This window comes from Drosophila mojavensis, unplaced genomic scaffold (genome assembly GCF_018153725.1).
Source record: "Drosophila mojavensis isolate 15081-1352.22 unplaced genomic scaffold, ASM1815372v1 contig_81, whole genome shotgun sequence".
In the NCBI taxonomy this organism is placed as follows: domain Eukaryota; kingdom Metazoa; phylum Arthropoda; class Insecta; order Diptera; family Drosophilidae; genus Drosophila; species Drosophila mojavensis.
The window spans coordinates 594,049-610,527 of record NW_025318907.1 but is presented as its reverse complement, the minus strand read 5'-3'; the positions used below and the strand labels follow the sequence as shown (position 1 = coordinate 610,527).

General features: G+C 36.3%; 3 protein-coding genes across 3 annotated transcripts; 1 reads left to right on the top strand and 2 right to left on the bottom strand.

Annotated features, from left to right (window-relative positions):
- Positions 1-572: 572 nt before the first annotated feature.
- LOC6580346 (probable cytochrome P450 4ad1) lies at positions 573-5,465 on the bottom strand. Its single transcript, XM_002006157.4, has 9 exons — positions 5,185-5,465; positions 3,716-3,825; positions 3,369-3,648; positions 2,859-2,928; positions 2,656-2,782; positions 1,577-1,723; positions 1,279-1,519; positions 1,035-1,217; positions 573-969 (listed from the first exon to the last, which is right to left on the bottom strand). The coding sequence occupies exons 1-9, from the start codon at positions 5,348-5,350 to the stop codon at positions 734-736; spliced, it is 1,560 nt and encodes a 519-aa protein (XP_002006193.3). The 5' UTR covers positions 5,351-5,465; the 3' UTR covers positions 573-733.
- A 2,984-nt stretch (positions 5,466-8,449) lies between these two features.
- LOC6580345 (cytochrome P450 4e5, mitochondrial) lies at positions 8,450-12,667 on the top strand. The gene is made up of 6 exons (XM_002006156.4): positions 8,450-8,700; positions 10,923-11,032; positions 11,091-11,443; positions 11,507-11,876; positions 11,936-12,107; positions 12,176-12,667. The coding sequence occupies exons 1-6, from the start codon at positions 8,541-8,543 to the stop codon at positions 12,589-12,591; spliced, it is 1,581 nt and encodes a 526-aa protein (XP_002006192.1). The 5' UTR covers positions 8,450-8,540; the 3' UTR covers positions 12,592-12,667.
- On the bottom strand, positions 12,615-14,555 carry LOC6580344 (maltase A1). The gene is made up of 3 exons (XM_002006155.4): positions 13,214-14,555; positions 12,959-13,154; positions 12,615-12,891 (listed from the first exon to the last, which is right to left on the bottom strand). The coding sequence occupies exons 1-3, from the start codon at positions 14,538-14,540 to the stop codon at positions 12,681-12,683; spliced, it is 1,734 nt and encodes a 577-aa protein (XP_002006191.1). The 5' UTR covers positions 14,541-14,555; the 3' UTR covers positions 12,615-12,680.
- Positions 14,556-16,479: the final 1,924 nt, after the last annotated feature.

The following is a 16,479-nucleotide window of genomic DNA, read 5'->3' as shown; positions in this document are numbered from 1 at the left end:
GTAAATATTTAATGATCGTTCAGCTAAGCATTAAAGACTTAGAGGAAAGACTTGGAAGAATTATTTAGAAGAAAGACTTGGAAGAAATGCTTAAAGAAAATACGTAGTGGAAACTCTTAGAGAAAATACTTAGACGAAATACTTAGACGAAATACTTAAAGGAAATAATTAGAGGAAATATTTAGTGAAAATCAAAACATTTTGCGGAAATACTTTTATAATTAAATTTGGCTAGTTTTTGAGCGTTTTAATTACCATTATGCACTATAATTATTCCAGCCAGCATTTGTTTCTGTATGTATATAATATAAGAAAATAATAATTTTTTTTTTAATTAATGCATTTTTTTTTATATAATATTGTATATTATAAAATATATTTAAAAGAAATAAATCATAAAATAAAATTAATTTTAATATCGTAAAAAACGCGAAAAGATGTCGAAGGTTACTCAAAAAGTAAATTATAGCAAATGAAATATAGTTGCTTTAATACATTACTATTAAAAATGGAATAAATATTGCATAAATAAAAAGCAGTTCTTAATGGAAAAAGAGGTAATTCCAAATATATATATGGCAACTTGATATTTATTTCAAAAAGTCAAGCAAACGCAGTTAAATGTGTGATATGAGCTCATTGATATTTAATATGCATATATGTATATATATATTAATGAAATGCAACAAGCTCTGTAAAATCATCAATTAATTACTTTGAATGTATTTTCAATTTATAGAGCACTCTGCTGCGGCTCAACTCGTTGTTTAAGCCGGATTTGAATGCCATTTTCGGATTTGAGCGTTACACGAATGTTGAGCACCGGATCGTATTCACTCTGCGGCACACAGTCCACGCGTGTGTGGTCATTGATGCCCGGCGGCAGACCATCCACGGCGGGCAGAATTTCAAAGTGCCGCACCAACAGCGAGAGCAACGCCTGCAGCTGATACATGGCAAACTTTTCGGCTGTGGGAGAGGATTGGGATTTGGTCAAGTTGAGAGCTGGGAGCTGAGCGGCTGTCAATGCTTACCGATGCAGCGTCGGGGGCCGGCGCTGAATGGCACGCTCTTAAAGGCATCGAGGCCGCTGTTCGTGTTGGCGCCCTCGAAACGTTCGGGCCGGAATACACAGGGCTCGTCAAAGTACCGTTCGTTGTAGCCCATTGCAAGTAGGCACATGATGACAGTGGTGCGCTTGGCCACCTTTGTGCCATCTGTGCGGGACAATGACAATGCATTAATGGTTGACGTTCTCAAAGAGTCTCGTTCACATACTTATGTCTATGGATTTGCGATTGGTGCGCGCTATCAGCGGCACAGAGGGATAAAGACGTAGCGTTTCGCGTATGACCAGCTCCAGATAGTGCATCTGCTGAAGGCGTGCTATGTCGGCTTCTCCAGTGATATTCTTGCCAAAGATACGCTGCTGCTCTTCGAACACCTTCTGCTGTACTTCTGGATGACGCGAGAGCGTGTATATGGTGAATGAGATGGCGGAGGCAACGGGATCGTGACCCTGTTGGACTAGGTTATAGATGATGCTGCATTGATGCTAAATGAGCTTTCGACTTACGGTAAATATAAATGTGGACAGTTCTTCGACTATGTCGCGCTCCTTGAGCGCGTCGCCATCCAGCTTGGCGGATAGCAGGACATCGATGAAGGGCTTATTTTCGATGGGCTTCTTAGTGGCCAACTCGTGTTTTCTCCTAGAAATTATCTAAAGGGAAAATGTTGAAAGTTAATTTTTGAATTAATTTCATATTTTTTCTTATATTTATGTAAATTTTTATTTAATTTAAAATTGTTTTATTTATTTTAAGTTTTATTGTAATTTTTATCTTTAATTTTATTTAATTTTATTATTATTTGTTGTTTTTTATGCTGCGTCATTTTTCATTTTATTAAAAATATGGGTAAGTTAATTATTTATTTTGCAAATGAATGTTTTATATTTGATAAGAGTCTTAGTGGCCAACTCGTGGCCAACTTTCTAAAGCGAAAATGTTTTAAATGAATTTTAAATTTTGTGTTCAATATTTTATGTATTTTTTATCTTTATTTGAATTTTAATTTTAGATTTATATATTTTATATTAATTTTTTTAATATTTGTTATAACTTTTGTTTTAATTCAATTATTATTTGTTATTTTTATACTAAGTCATGCATCGAATATTTTTTTTAATTTAATAAGAAATGTATCTATTTTATTTATTTATTTATTTATTTATTTAATGTTTAAAATGAATGATTTATCTTCGATAGGTTTGTGACTTGAGTGGCCAACTCTGGTTTTCTTCTAGATAGGGAAAGTGTTTTAAATTAGCTATAAATATATATGTAATATTTTTGCTAACTTGTTTATATTGGTTTCTTTTATTATTATTATTATTTTTGTTTTTTTTTTTTTTTTATTAATTTGAATTAATTTTTTGATGAAATTATTTTTAAAAAAATTATTTTTGTTATTTTTATTTTTATATTTCATATTGATGAAATTTTGTATTATTATTATTATTTTTTAAATTATTTTTTATAGAATATCATTATTTAATTATTATGCAAATTTAATTTAATAAATTTTTTTTTACTCAACTTTGAATTGATTTACTTTGTATTATCAGCTGCTATAATTTTTAGCAAAACATACCTCCTTAACTTCTCGCCTGAGCAATTGCAGTGCGCGATACTGCTTCAGGTAATATGGACTCAAGCGGAAGAGCGCGTCGCAGCGCTTGACTATGCTGAAGGTGCGCTGCAGCACGACATCGCAGAGGCTAACGACGAGTTTTGATAACAAATAAATATACATTATTAGTGTACTGGAAACTCCATTCGCCGTAAAAAACTTACTCTTTGATGGCGCTGTGCAGATCTGAGGGCTCGTCGTTCAAGGAGTTGCTAACGCTTCCAGTCGCATTCTCTGTTGCAAGTAAGTAAAATGTTTATGCAAATTTCTCAAGCATGAGCACATATTCATACATATATCAAATATGTGTTACTTTAAGATTGCTTATCAGCTGCAATCATTTTTCAAATGCTTCAATATTTCATGTTAACCATTAGCCCATGCTACATGGTGCTGTGGCAGCCTACACTTTATATTGGTTGCTGGGTAAAAGTTTTTTCACCACACAATCTCTGGCACTTGTAGCAATTTTCTATATAATAAATCTTTTTTATAAAACGGCCATAATAAATTACAAAAATAAACGAGTGCAACGCTGCGCCAACCGCAGCCTAGAAAGTTAACCAAAACACAAAATGCCCATGACAAATGCTTAAAGTTTTTTCTGCCAACAGAATGCCACCGCCCGCAACCTGAACCACCTTCCACCAACCACCAACCACCAACCACCTTACCACACACAATATCCAGTGTACACTTGGCCACCAGCTCCTGGGCGTCGAAAGGCTTTGATGACTCCGACTCCTGGCGTAGCTTCTCCACAAACCTCTCGCCAGTTCGATGCACAACACGCAAGTAGCCCTCGATGGCCGAGCGCTCGAAGGCCGGCGCATAGATTTTCTGATGCTTTAGCCAGCGGGCACCGGAACTGGTGAGCAGGCCATCGCCTAGCCAGGGGCGTAGAAACGAATACAAGTGCTCCTTGTACAGCAGTGAAGAGCTCGACAACATGTTCTATCAATAGCATTTGGAGTATAAGTATGCTCAAAACTTTTGCTGAGAGGAATGTTGCAACACTCACCTCAATTTCCGCCGGATCACTGAGCATTATATGATACTGCAGGAACACCAACGACCGATAGCCATGGAAGTCATATTTTCGACAATATTGCAATATCTTTTTGGGGTACTCTAGGGAAGAAAAGCAAAAAAAATATGCAACATGAAAATATGGCAAATTTTGTGAGAGTTTTCTATCAGCAAATTCCTAGAAAGCTGAAATGAAATTTACAGAAATTCAATAAGTTATGCTCTTGTAAATTTAGTTTCGGCTTTGAGGCATATTAAATGCACGTTGCGAGCTTCGTTGCAGCCAAAGCAAAATTGGTATCCATGGCATTCTCAATAATTCAGTTCTCATTCGCATTTGGCAGCTCAATTTCCAGGACTTACAACTTGCCAAAAAGCTGTAATTTCCTGTGCGATAGCTGGGTTGTTTTAATAGTTTTAATAGACTGCTTGATACGCATTATGCAGCTTACAATTGAATTTGCAAATTTTATTTTATTATACTAGCGTAGGGAGAGAGAGAGATAGAGATAGAGCTGCGTCTTAATGAGTGCTGAGTTTATTAGATCTACATTGATTTGCTGTTGATTATGTTGTGCCTGGACTTTGACGCAACTTAATATGCAAACAATTTCAATTGTAATTCCGCATGCACAAGAAAATGAGAAAGAAATCAGCAAGCTACAAACAAGCATAACAAGGCAGCCAGACAGCAGGATGCCTACAGAGAGAGAGAGAGAGAGACAGACGGCAGCGCTAGCAATGTTATCGAAGCATGGCAAAGCTATCAATTGTTGTGCAACGTTTTGTATTCCGACTATTGTGCATTTGGAATGATTACTTGGCAAGCGCACGTTCAGAAGAAACAACACTAAAATTACTCAGCAAATTGTGCGGGCTGCCCAAGGGAGAGGCAGCAGCACATGCACAAAATCTGATGAAAATTGCAAGAAATATTGCAAAAAAAAAAAAAATTAAAATAAAAATAATAACAACATGTAAGAAAGCTCTAGTCGTGATTGCTCGACTAGGATATTGAGATAAACTCGATATCCGCGCTATATATACGGACGTTTGAAAATAAAAAAATTCAACTCTCTAGCTCTTACATGTATCTTCTGAAATCGACGTGTTCTTGCATACGGACAGACGGACGGACAGACTAAATTGACTCAGCTCGTCGACCTGATCAAGAATATATATACTTTGTAGGGTCTGCCACGCCTCCTTCTGCCTGTTACATACATTTCAAGAAAACCCTTATACCCTGATTTCCCATTTTCAAAGGGGTTCAGGGTATAAAAAGCGCAGGCGGCTGCAAACGAATACATCTTTATATTTATATAAATTGAGATTGAGATAAGGATAAGCCAAGCACCTAATGCTTCAACTGGAATTAAGAATAATAAATAATTATAAATAAAATTTTCCGCTTGCAAATTAGTGCATAAATATAGGCCGCGGGCTATCTATTGGGCTTACCGGCTGGCTTCAGGCCGAACTGAAAGATATTGCCCACGAACGGATAGGGCGTGGGTCCCGGTATCATTTCCATAATGCCAGCCATGTGATCTATGTAGTTGAATATCCTCACGCCCTTGACCACCAGAATGGTGGCCAAAATAATGCCAAAGACTAGCAGAAACATTAGTCGATTTATGGCGCGATATTAATTGCAATAATTATCTACAAATATTTTCACAATATCTTTTGCTTTCACGCTCCGTTCGATTCGCAATTGCTTCACTTACTGAACGACCTACGATAGAAAGGGGTCTTAAGTTTTTGGCCAAAAAATAAAAAAGAGAAAAAGAAGAAATTTATTTTGCGATAACATAATCGATAGCTTATCTCAGTGCTGCCGACCCGCCGACCCGCCACCCTTTACACGCTCTCTTCGCGCTGTAAGCACTCACTAAACGGCAGCAGACAATCATAACAATTAGCGTTAGTCAATTACAGCAGTTTTCAATCACCTGTTCAATTATATATTGCACCTGCCTGTGGCTGCCGGTTGTAAGATAGCTGTCAATATTAATAACCTAATTTGCGGCTCCACTGACTCACGCGTCAATTTCAATTATGACGTGTAAGTCCAAGGGTCGCTTTATAATTACTGAGCCGATAAGGCTTTGTTTGTTTAGTTTGCGATTGCAGACAAATTATTACAAATTGCAGCAAAGGCAAAGCATTTTAATAGATAACTAATATACACATGTGCATATAAGACATTTGTGAAATATATTAAATATTGTTTATAATTGTGTTTATGCAAATAGTTTTTTTTTTTTTTTTTTTTTTTTTTTGATAATTTGAATTTCTGTGTAAATTAAAAAAAATATATATATAAATAAATAATAAATAAAAAACTGACCGCCTTGCCATTTCGAATAATCAGGATTCTACTGTATATTACATATAATGCTGTCTAGAATTTATTTTGTAAATTATAGATTTCATGAGCACACTATATACAAATATAAAATAATTTTATAATATTATTATTTATATATACTATATATAAGCTATGTAAAAAATAGCAAATTTGTATATATTGTTATAAATAAAAAACATTTATTTTTAAAATATATTTAATATAATTTAAATAAATTTATATATTTATTACAGAATTTATAAAATTTTATTTTCTGTTTTTATTTATTTATTTATTTTTTTTTTTCATAATTGTTTATCACTTTTAGTATAAAATATAAATTAATAGCAATATATAGAATTTATATAAATTTTTACATAATTGTTCATCAATTTGAAATTCTTTTTCTTTTCAGAGTTTTTCTTCTATATAACTAGACTTGTATAATTTGATTCACTTGAATATAAATTTAAACATTTAGCGCAGTTCCGAACCCTTAATAACTTTCATAAAATCCTTAGCATACTCTTAGCTGGCATTCGTAAATTAAACTGAACTGGCCCGAAAATATAAACAAATTCCTCTGCTCGCTCTTTAGGGCTCACAGCGAAGAGCGTAACTCCCGCTCTTTAGTCGTGCTCACATTTGTTTATGTTTTAGCCGCTGATAACTAAAAAGCAAACAAAACAAAATGCAACCGAACGGAACTCTCTGGTGCATGCTAGCACGAGTCTCGAGTATGCCTTAAGATAATATACGCCATGAAGTTGATAGTAAATGTTTGTAGTCTTGCGATATATATGGAATATGTATGTTATCTCTCTCTCTCTCTCTATCTCGCCAAACTTAGCATCTCTGATTATTTCGATCTGTGCTTTATGATTGTTTTCATCATACGCTGCTATACGGTAGGCAACAACAACAAAATATTTGTTAAATTACATGCAAAGTTTCTATATTTATTCCAATTGAATTATTTGTATTGAATGCACGCGAATTAATGGATTAATATTTTATATATTTATTATATATATTTTATATATATATTATAGTTCTATCAATCGTAACAACCCTTGCTTCTAGCTACCTTTTGAGGCACTCAGCGATTATTAATGAATTTATAATTTAAACCTGATGGTATGCAAATGAAATATATGTATAGTATATTCTGATATTATATATAACACCCATATAACAAAAACTTCTATTGACTCTGGTCAAAGTATTCAAGTGGCGCCTAAGGTGTTCAAAGTTGACCAATAAAATGCTATAAGTTGTTAGTTATCTACGTAATACCTGGGAAGAATCTATAACTATCAAGAGACACATAAATATTAAGTAATTAAATATTAACTGACTCTACTTAAGCTATTGGAGGGAACTTTAAGCTGAGCTGAAAAGGGCACTGAAATTGTTCATTGCATTATTATTATTTAATTTATATATACTACTATATAAACATAAAATAAAGAAATTAAAATTGAATAGGACTGTAAAGAAATTTATTGTATATACTAAATTTTTATTTACAATACCATATTTATATACCATATATGATAAAGACATATAATGTATGCAATGATTTAATGTGAATATTATAAATTGCACATTAATTCAGACGGACGTATAGAGGCAGAGATTGACAGACGGACAGATTGACAGACAGTGGGACATTGCACAAAACCAATGGATTAATTCAGTTTTGTGAATAAGTTTATATACTTATTGCATTTACATTATTGCGTTATATATTGCTTTATAATAATTTTACAATTTAAAATTTTAGCATTTCCTTAATATTTGTAAAATATGAAAACTAAAAGACCTTTAAGAGTTTCTCACTTATATTATAAGCGTAGGCTACTAAAGTCCGAGTGTTTTTGTCATATAAGAAACACTTAGCCCTAGAACTAGTTTAGTATGGAATGTTTTGGTAAACATTGAGTAAAGAAAACATTTTACACTCAGCTCGTGTTTTAGTGCTGAAAAGTGAAAACTTTTTCAAAAGTTATTCAAGTGAGTTTAAATAATGTAAAGTTATTCCAAAAAAATGGGAAAGATATTGGGGATCGAATGACTCAGAACTGAAGCATGAAAAATGCAGTCACGACAACTCTTCAGACAATTCGGCTCTTATCATTATTGTCATAATTATTTTACGTAGTCTGGCTAATAATTATGTTAATTTCTAATCCGTTATTTTTCTCCAGTTTCCTCTCTCTCTCTCTTTCTCTCTCTCTCTCATTCTCTCTTTTGTTTTTCTGCCAAGTCATTGTGATAAGCTGAAACCCGCGAGTTTTTCGAAGTTGTTTGCTCCGAGAAACTACGAACTATTTCGTATTTAAGTTGTGCGCAGTCTCAAACTGGTAGTATTTCGAATCTCTTGCTTAACGCGAGCGCATCGGATCCGTATCGGAGCGCCTCTAATCGAATTTTCTTATTGTTCCATTTCTCGCGCCGGAGAATGTGGTTGATCGTGTACGCCTTTGTGGCGCTGCCAATAATATTGTATGTGTTGTTCGAGCTGCGCGTGGCCAAAAAGAAGCGCCTACTGAGCAAACTGAATGGCCCGCCCACGTTGCCGTTCCTTGGCAATGCCCACCAAATGGGCAAAAGTCCGGCGGGTAACTGGAACATTTATATTATTAGTTGAAAAGTTTCAAAGTTGTTGGCGAACTTTCAATGGCTCATTTAACTGGCTAATTGCCTTCTCTCGAATTGCATTATGGCCGATGACACAATTCTGCAAAATCATCAGTTGGAATGCCATTCGGGTCAAGGCATTTACGAATCGCCAACGAGCAGCAAATTCGATATCAGTTCTGCAAAACAACAAATCTCAGACATTAATTTCACACTCACTCGTCTGCGACAGCTGTCGCTATGCAGACGCGTTCATAACTTTGCTAATGAACACTTTTTGTGTTTCTATTGCGGGTTAAGAGATTAGGGAAGAGATAAAAACCAATATAAATATAGCAAATGTTTGATTAGAGCACTAGACATACACTTGGAATAATTAAAATACAAGCTAACATTTTATTTTACGATTAAGTTAATCATAATTCATTAAAGTTATGTTAATACAATATATATATATATATATATATATATATATATATATATATATATTAAAGTTTTTAAAGTATTATTATTATTATTATACTATTTATTATAATATATTACAAATAATATACAAAGTATATAATTGATAACTAAAAAATAAATAAATAACATTAATTATATATATGTATATTATTAATTATTAAATATTATTTGCCTATTAGTCTGTCAATTAAACAATAAATTAGCACCCGACTACGCATCGTTCCTCGAACAGCTTGCCATGACTCATTGAGAACAAGTTTTATTATTCATATAAATCAAAATATTTCAATTAAATTTTCTTATATGCTTTTTAAATAATATATAAGAAAATTTTATTTGCACTTTTTTGTAGCTTGTGCAATATATTAAAATTTAAGAGTTTAAACATTTTAGATTTAGATTTATATTATGAATACCTATGAGAATTGTTATTTCTATTAATATAATAATACAATAATAATAATAATGATAAAAATAATTTTTTTTTTTTATTATTAATATTTATTGTATATATTATAACATTTCCATTAAACAACATGAGTACCTATGAGAGCCATATATACATATATAAATATATTCCAAAAAACAATTAATAACTAATTTGATATATGTAGTTCATAGCTGACTGTTGGACCCCCTGTAATATCAAATTGTTTATTGTTATTTTGCTCACATTTTATTAATGAATATATATATAAATCGATTTTGAGAGTTTTGTTTAAGAGGCATACCTTGGAAATTATTTATTATATAATGCAATTTTCACGAGCACAACTAAAGTCTGGAAATATTTATACTGCAGCCGCTGTTCAAATACATATATAATATATGCATATGCACAAACTTTTGTTTACAAAGCTAAATATTCCCTAGCTGAGACGAATGCGCATAAGCTGTTGACTTTGATTAATAAATGCATACCAAATATATATTATATATATATATTGTATATACGTATATGTATATATATATATATATATATATATATATATATATACATATACGTATATACAATATATATCTTTATATAACTACTTATGAGCTAGCTGGAACGAATGCTCATTGGGGGATTAGCGGTTGACTTTGATTTAGAAATTGCTTGTCAATCTAGAATATTAATTAGCATCGCTTGCATAATACAAATATATGTATTGCTTTTATATGTTTACATTTGCTTTTTGTATTTTTAATAACGTAAAACAATAGTTGTTTTTGTTTAGTTTAGTTTTTTTTTAATGATTAAAAATTTAATCTAAAAAAAATCTAAAAATCATATATATAATGAAATAAATAAACAAATTGAAATGTTTGATTAGAAATAGACTTTGTCATAAACTAATAACTGATTGATATTGATATTGATATTCGTGCAGTGCAATGTCTGAAATTTCAGATAAGAAATACGTATTGCTCTAATAGCTGTTCTCGACTCTGGTACAACACTATTTTTGTTGTCTTTTAATGATAAGTTATTCACTCGCACGCCGATGACAATAGTCTAGGCGGCGTCTCGTTGTTTGTGTGTGTGTGCAACGTAATAATATGCGATTAGACTTTGGTTTTAATTATATGCAGTTTGGGTTATGAGAGAAACTCGAATGTGCATCGGATAAGTCGTGACTAATTGGAAAATGTGCACTTAAAAGTGGAATTATTACCGCACTGAAATTTATAACGATGATCATTTAATTGTTTAGGCATATTAAAATGTAATTTCACTTACTTTATTAACACTTAGAAATACTGAACACCATCTTCGAGTTTTGGCACAAATACGACAGGGATAACTTTCGCTTTTGGATTGGTTACTATTCGAATATTTTGGTTGCAAATCCCAAGCATCTGGAGGTGAGTCCACTCAATATTTAAATCTTTGCTCAATGATTTATCCATGCTCCTCTTTCAGGTCATCATGAGCAGCAATACGTTGATAGAGAAATCCGATATCTATGATATGCTGCATCCCTGGCTGGGCGAGGGATTGCTCACGAGCAAGGGCAGCAAATGGCACAAGCATCGCAAGATGATAACGCCCGCCTTCCATTTTAATATCCTGCAGGACTTTCATCAAGTCATGAACGAGAACTCAGCCAAGTTCATCAAGCGGCTGAAGGAAGTTTCGGCTGGCGACAATATCATCGATTTCCAGGACGAAACGCATTACCTAACCCTGGATGTCATCTGCGATACAGCCATGGGCGTGCCGATAAATGCAATTGAAAATCGCGACACTGTGGAAGTCGTGAAGGCATTCAAGGAGTAGGTTTCCCTAGGTAAAGTGAAGTAAAGCAGACTCACTCAATATATCTCTTCTTCTTACAGCATGTGCTACAATATCAATATGCGCGCCTTCAATCCACTGAAGCGTACGCACATGATCTATCGCCTGGCCCCGGACTATGCCGCGCATGCGAGGACCTTGAAGATTCTGCAAGATTTCACCAACGACATCATCGAGAAGCGCATTAAGGCGCATCGCACGGGCGCCGCCAAGACGGACGAGGGCAGCGAGTTCTCGCGCAAGAAGATGGCCTTCCTGGACACGCTGCTCTCGGCCACCATCGATGGCCGTCCCCTGAATCAGCAGGAGATTTACGAAGAGGTCTCCACCTTCATGTTCGAGGGCCACGACACGACAACCTCGGGCGTGGCCTTTGCTGGCTATATACTCTCCCGGTTTCCGGACGAGCAGGTAATGCGCATTTACCGGAGCTGCCTAAAAGTAGACTGAGATTCTCTGTGTCTCCGCAGCGAAAGCTCTATGAGGAGCAGAAAGCCGTCATGGGCAATGAGCTGCATCGTGATGCCACCTTCCAGGAAATCTCCGAGATGAAATACTTAGATCTCTTCATAAAGGAGGCGCAGCGAGTCTATCCCAGCGTGCCGTTTATCGGGCGTTACACAGACAAAGATTACGATATACGTAAGCAGCGGAAAAGAAAAGGAAGGAAACTTGAATATTAATTATAAATCTCTCCGATTCCTTTACAGTTGGCACCATTATGCCCAAGGGCACCACCTTGAATCTGGCTCTCATCATTCTGGGCTACGATGATCGTGTGTTCAAGGACCCGCATCGCTTCCAGCCAGAGCGCTTCGAGCAGCAGAAACCGGGGCCCTTCCAGTATGTGCCCTTTAGCGCCGGGCCACGCAATTGCATTGGCCAAAAGTTCGCTCTGCTGGAGCTGAAGACGGTCATATCGAAGCTGGTGCGCACATTCGAGGTGCTGCCCGCCGTGGATGAGCTGCTGTCCAAGGATGGAACGCTGAACACCTACCTGGGTCTGCCCAAGCTGGAGAAGGAGCGCAGGGAGCGACAGGGCCACAAGTACGATCCCATATTGTCGGCCGTGCTGACCCTTAAATCTGAGAACGGACTGCATCTGCGCTTGCGTGAACGGAAATAGGCGCTCAGCCCTTAGTAATAGGCTAAGTTTTGTGGACACTTTATTATAATTAAATGTTGCTTATGCTAAAGGATAAGCAAAGGGAATGTTTAGTTGAGGGCGACCAGAACGGTGCCCACATTGGCGTCGGCCACAAACTCTGAGGTCTTGACGGTCTCTCCATTAATGTAACGGGACTGCAGGGAGCTGGTTATGACCTCTGCCTCGGCACCCAAGCTGAACTGCTTGGTGAGCTCCAGGGTCTTGGCGGTGCTGCCCAGATTGAGCACAATCACATACAGATCGCTGCCCTCCGCTTGACTGTGAAATAAAATATCAAGTTATTTAATATCAAGTGAACTGTGGGAGAGTTAGGTCAGGCAATTACCGGGAGTAGATGATGACATCATCATCCAGGGCCTTAATCTTGAGCTCGCCAGTGCGGAAAGAGGGCTCCTGTCGCAGGCGCACCAGAGTCTTGAAGATCTGCAGATGGGATTGGGGAGCGCGCAGCTGCTGCAGCGCATTGTTCGTCTTGTAATCAGCCGAAACTGGCAGCCAGGTGTGATCAGCATAGGTGAAGCCTATGCAAGGGACATTAAACTATTATTTGATAAAGATTGGGAATCAGAGTCTTACTCACCCGCCATTGGGGAGGCGTCCCATTGGTAGGGCGTGCGGGCGGGATCTCGAGATCTGTCGTAGTAGTGCTGCGGATCGGAGTTGCAGGCATTGGGATCCACGGTGTCCTCCCAGCTAATGTACACATCAGTCATGCCGAGCTCCTCCCCGTTATAGGTGACTGCCAAGCCCGGCAGAGTCTGGAGTAGAATGTTTATCAGATCGATGCGCTGCACGCCGAAGCGTGAGGCCACGCGCTTGTTATCGTGATTGCCCAAGACCCAATTGGCCGAGACTCCGGCGGGCATGGCATTCATCCACTTTTCAATGTGCTCCACGTACTCCGTCGCCTTGGAGGCGTTGTTGATGCTCGTGAGGAAGTCAAAGTTGAAGGGGACTTGAGAGCCGTTGCGAATGCCGTCGCCGTAGTACTTCATGATGTTCTCGAAGCTGGTGTAGGCCTCTGTCATGAGGAAGCGCTGATCGCCGCCGTGCTCCGCATGGAACTCGTCGACGAGCTCGCGCCACTGGTAGACCATGTCGTAGGTCTCCTGCTGGTCTTGGGTGTAAATGTGCTGCGTGTAGCAGTGGTCGTCCGGACCTGGGCAGTCGCTGTCGTTGGAGAGCGGCTCATCGGGATACTCATTGTAGCGATCGAGATCGACTTCGAATAGATAGGGCACCGCATCAATGCGGAAGCCGGAGACGCCTTTGGCTAGCCAGAACCTCATCACATTCTTCATCTCGTTGACCACGGCGGGATTGCGATAGTTCAAATCGGGCTGGCCTATGGCAAACTGATGGAGGTAGTACTGCTGCCTGATCTCGTTCCATTCCCAGGCGCTGTACCTGAACTCCGAGTTCCAATTGCTGGGCGCCTCGCGCTCGCCGGTCTGCTGATTGATCCGGCCATTGTGCCAGATATAATAGTCCTTGTATTGCGGATCACCGTTCACGGACTTGATGAACCACTCGCTCTTGTCGCTCGAGTGATTGGGCACAAAGTCCAGAATGATTTTGATGCCAATCTCCTTGGCGCGCGCAATCATGCGCTCAAAGTCCTCCATGGTGCCGTATTCCGGATGGATCTGATAGAAGTCGGCAATGTCGTAGCCAAAGTCCACCATGGGCGACTTGAAGATGGGCGAGAGCCATGCCGCCGTGATGCCAATGTCCTTCAGGTACTGCAGCTTCTCCGTCACGCCATTCAGATCGCCAATGCCATCCCCGTCGGAGTCGCGAAACGAGCGTGGATATATTTGATAATAGTTGCCGTTCTCCCACCACTGACTGGCGCTACTCAGGCTCAGCACCACCGCAAAGACTCCAGCGACTGTCAGCACGCGCATGCTTGATGAATTTGTTCAGTCTGACATCGAACTGGGGCCTTTTATGGCCACCGATAAGGGTTTCGGCCCACTTGGAGTGGGCACTTCGATTGCTGGGCAAACAAGCTGCTCTCATGAGCTACCATTCCGAAAATAATACCCATTCGAATGTCATTGTCGTTGAGCACTTTGCTATGGGAACTCGAAAAAAAAAATAAAATAAATAAATGCCGATTTCACATTAGATTCGAACGTTACCCAACCGTAATTCGCTATAATGGAAAATTTGATTCACTCAGCGTTGCAGCTGCAGCTGTAGTTGACTGAAGCACAGCGGCATTTGTCACTGAGTCATAATCACCTGATGGGAAGTGCAGCAGAATTAACAGTATTCTCGAGCAGCAAGCGCTTACCCCTAAGAGCACTCCATTGATAACCGATAACCGAAGAAGCCACTAAACACTTTTCGTTCAAAACAATACTTCTTCTCTAAGCCAGTTATTTGTCATGAATTTGCGATAACCTTGCAAAAGTCACAATTGACTAAAGTTTAATGTATTCAGATGATAGCCTGAATGAAGAGTGAAGCTGCCAATGAGATGTATAGCAGATATTTGACTTAAATTTAAAATATATATGTGATTAGATCGTTTTGTTATCTTTCAAATCTTAACATCTTGAACTTCCATCACAATTTTAATTGAGTATATTTAAATTTATGTGTATACATATAATATATTCACCTCTCAACACAGTCGTTTTAGCATTCTTAAAATATATTTGAATGTGAATCATTGATAGCTTAATATTAATTGCAGTCACAGCTAGCTTGAATTAATTAATATTTTAGCATCATAGCAACAGCTTTGCATATTCTAAATTTAGAAAATTATTTTCATTTAATTTATTTACTTTATTTTATATACCTAAATTATTTTATTTTATTTATTTATTCCACATAATTTTTTTATTTTATTTTATATTGTTATATTTGTTCTTATAATTTTATTTATTTAATTATATTTTTTATCTAATTTTACTTATTTTATTTTATTTTTTATTTTTATAGATTTTTATTTTAAATTCTCTGAATATATTCAATTTTTGTTTTTTTGTTTTTTTCAATACATAGGTTAGAGAGAGATATAGAGATTTATTTAAAGTCTTACATTCTCGGCTGTGCGGGTCTGAATTTCTTAATTTCTTGCTTTATCTCCCATCTTTGGTGTCAACCCAACTCTTTAGTTGTAACTGTTGGTCCACTCGAATTTTAATAATGAATGAATTTGAATAGTAAAAATGAAACGATATGGTTTTCCATTCACTTGAATAAACTGAAGTACACTTCGTTTCGTTTTAAGCAGAAAAACGAATAAAAGCAAAATATATTCACAAATAAAACAAAAAAAAGGTTTTAAAAAAAAATGTATTTTCTTTAAATTTATTACTATTCAGTGTTGAGTCTATGCAAGTAAAATGTATTATCATAGCACAATGGTGATAAAATATTATTATATAAGACATAAATACTATAAACTAACTGAATGAATTTGAATAATAAAAATGAAAAAATGTGTTTTTCTTTGCACTCACATCAGCTGGTCTGAGGAAATTATTAAAAGCAACATAAATTCTTGAAGAAATTCAAGTAAATAAATAAGTGAAATGCTAAAAAAAATAAATAAATAAAATAAAATAAAAAAATAATAAATGAATAAAAAATGTATTTTTATTTATTATTATTATTTTCGATGTTTTCCAAGGACAATAGATAAAATAAAAAATATTATAATATATTAATTATATATTTAATATATTGCTATAATATATTAATAAAATATTGATAACAATTGTGTTTAACATCTGCAAACTTTATGGAGCTAAAATTGCTCCCATTTTTTTCCCAGTTTATATGCAACATGCTAAAATTTTTCTCTGCAAATCTTAAATTGATATAATG

What these genes read in the sequence shown, in the direction of transcription:
- LOC6580346 (XM_002006157.4), bottom strand. Translation starts at nt 5,350, where the DNA reads ATGTTTCTGCTAGTCTTTGGCATTATTTTGGCCACCATTCTGGTGGTC. An exon ending in CTGCACAGCGCCATCAAAGA is followed by an intron (nt 2,783 to 2,858) that starts GTAAGTTTTTTA and finishes ACTCGTCGTTAG; the next exon opens with CCTCTGCGATGTCGTGCTGC. An exon ending in TGTCCACATTTATATTTACC is followed by an intron (nt 1,520 to 1,576) that starts GTAAGTCGAAAG and finishes CTAGTCCAACAG; the next exon opens with GGTCACGATCCCGTTGCCTC.
- LOC6580345 (XM_002006156.4), top strand. Translation starts at nt 8,541, where the DNA reads ATGTGGTTGATCGTGTACGCCTTTGTGGCGCTGCCAATAATATTGTAT. An exon ending in AATGGGCAAAAGTCCGGCGG is followed by an intron (nt 8,701 to 10,922) that starts GTAACTGGAACA and finishes ATTAACACTTAG; the next exon opens with AAATACTGAACACCATCTTC. An exon ending in GTCGTGAAGGCATTCAAGGA is followed by an intron (nt 11,444 to 11,506) that starts GTAGGTTTCCCT and finishes TTCTTCTTACAG; the next exon opens with CATGTGCTACAATATCAATA.
- LOC6580344 (XM_002006155.4), bottom strand. Translation starts at nt 14,540, where the DNA reads ATGCGCGTGCTGACAGTCGCTGGAGTCTTTGCGGTGGTGCTGAGCCTG. An exon ending in GGACGCCTCCCCAATGGCGG is followed by an intron (nt 13,155 to 13,213) that starts GTGAGTAAGACT and finishes TCCCTTGCATAG; the next exon opens with GCTTCACCTATGCTGATCAC. An exon ending in GATGTCATCATCTACTCCCG is followed by an intron (nt 12,892 to 12,958) that starts GTAATTGCCTGA and finishes TTTATTTCACAG; the next exon opens with TCAAGCGGAGGGCAGCGATC.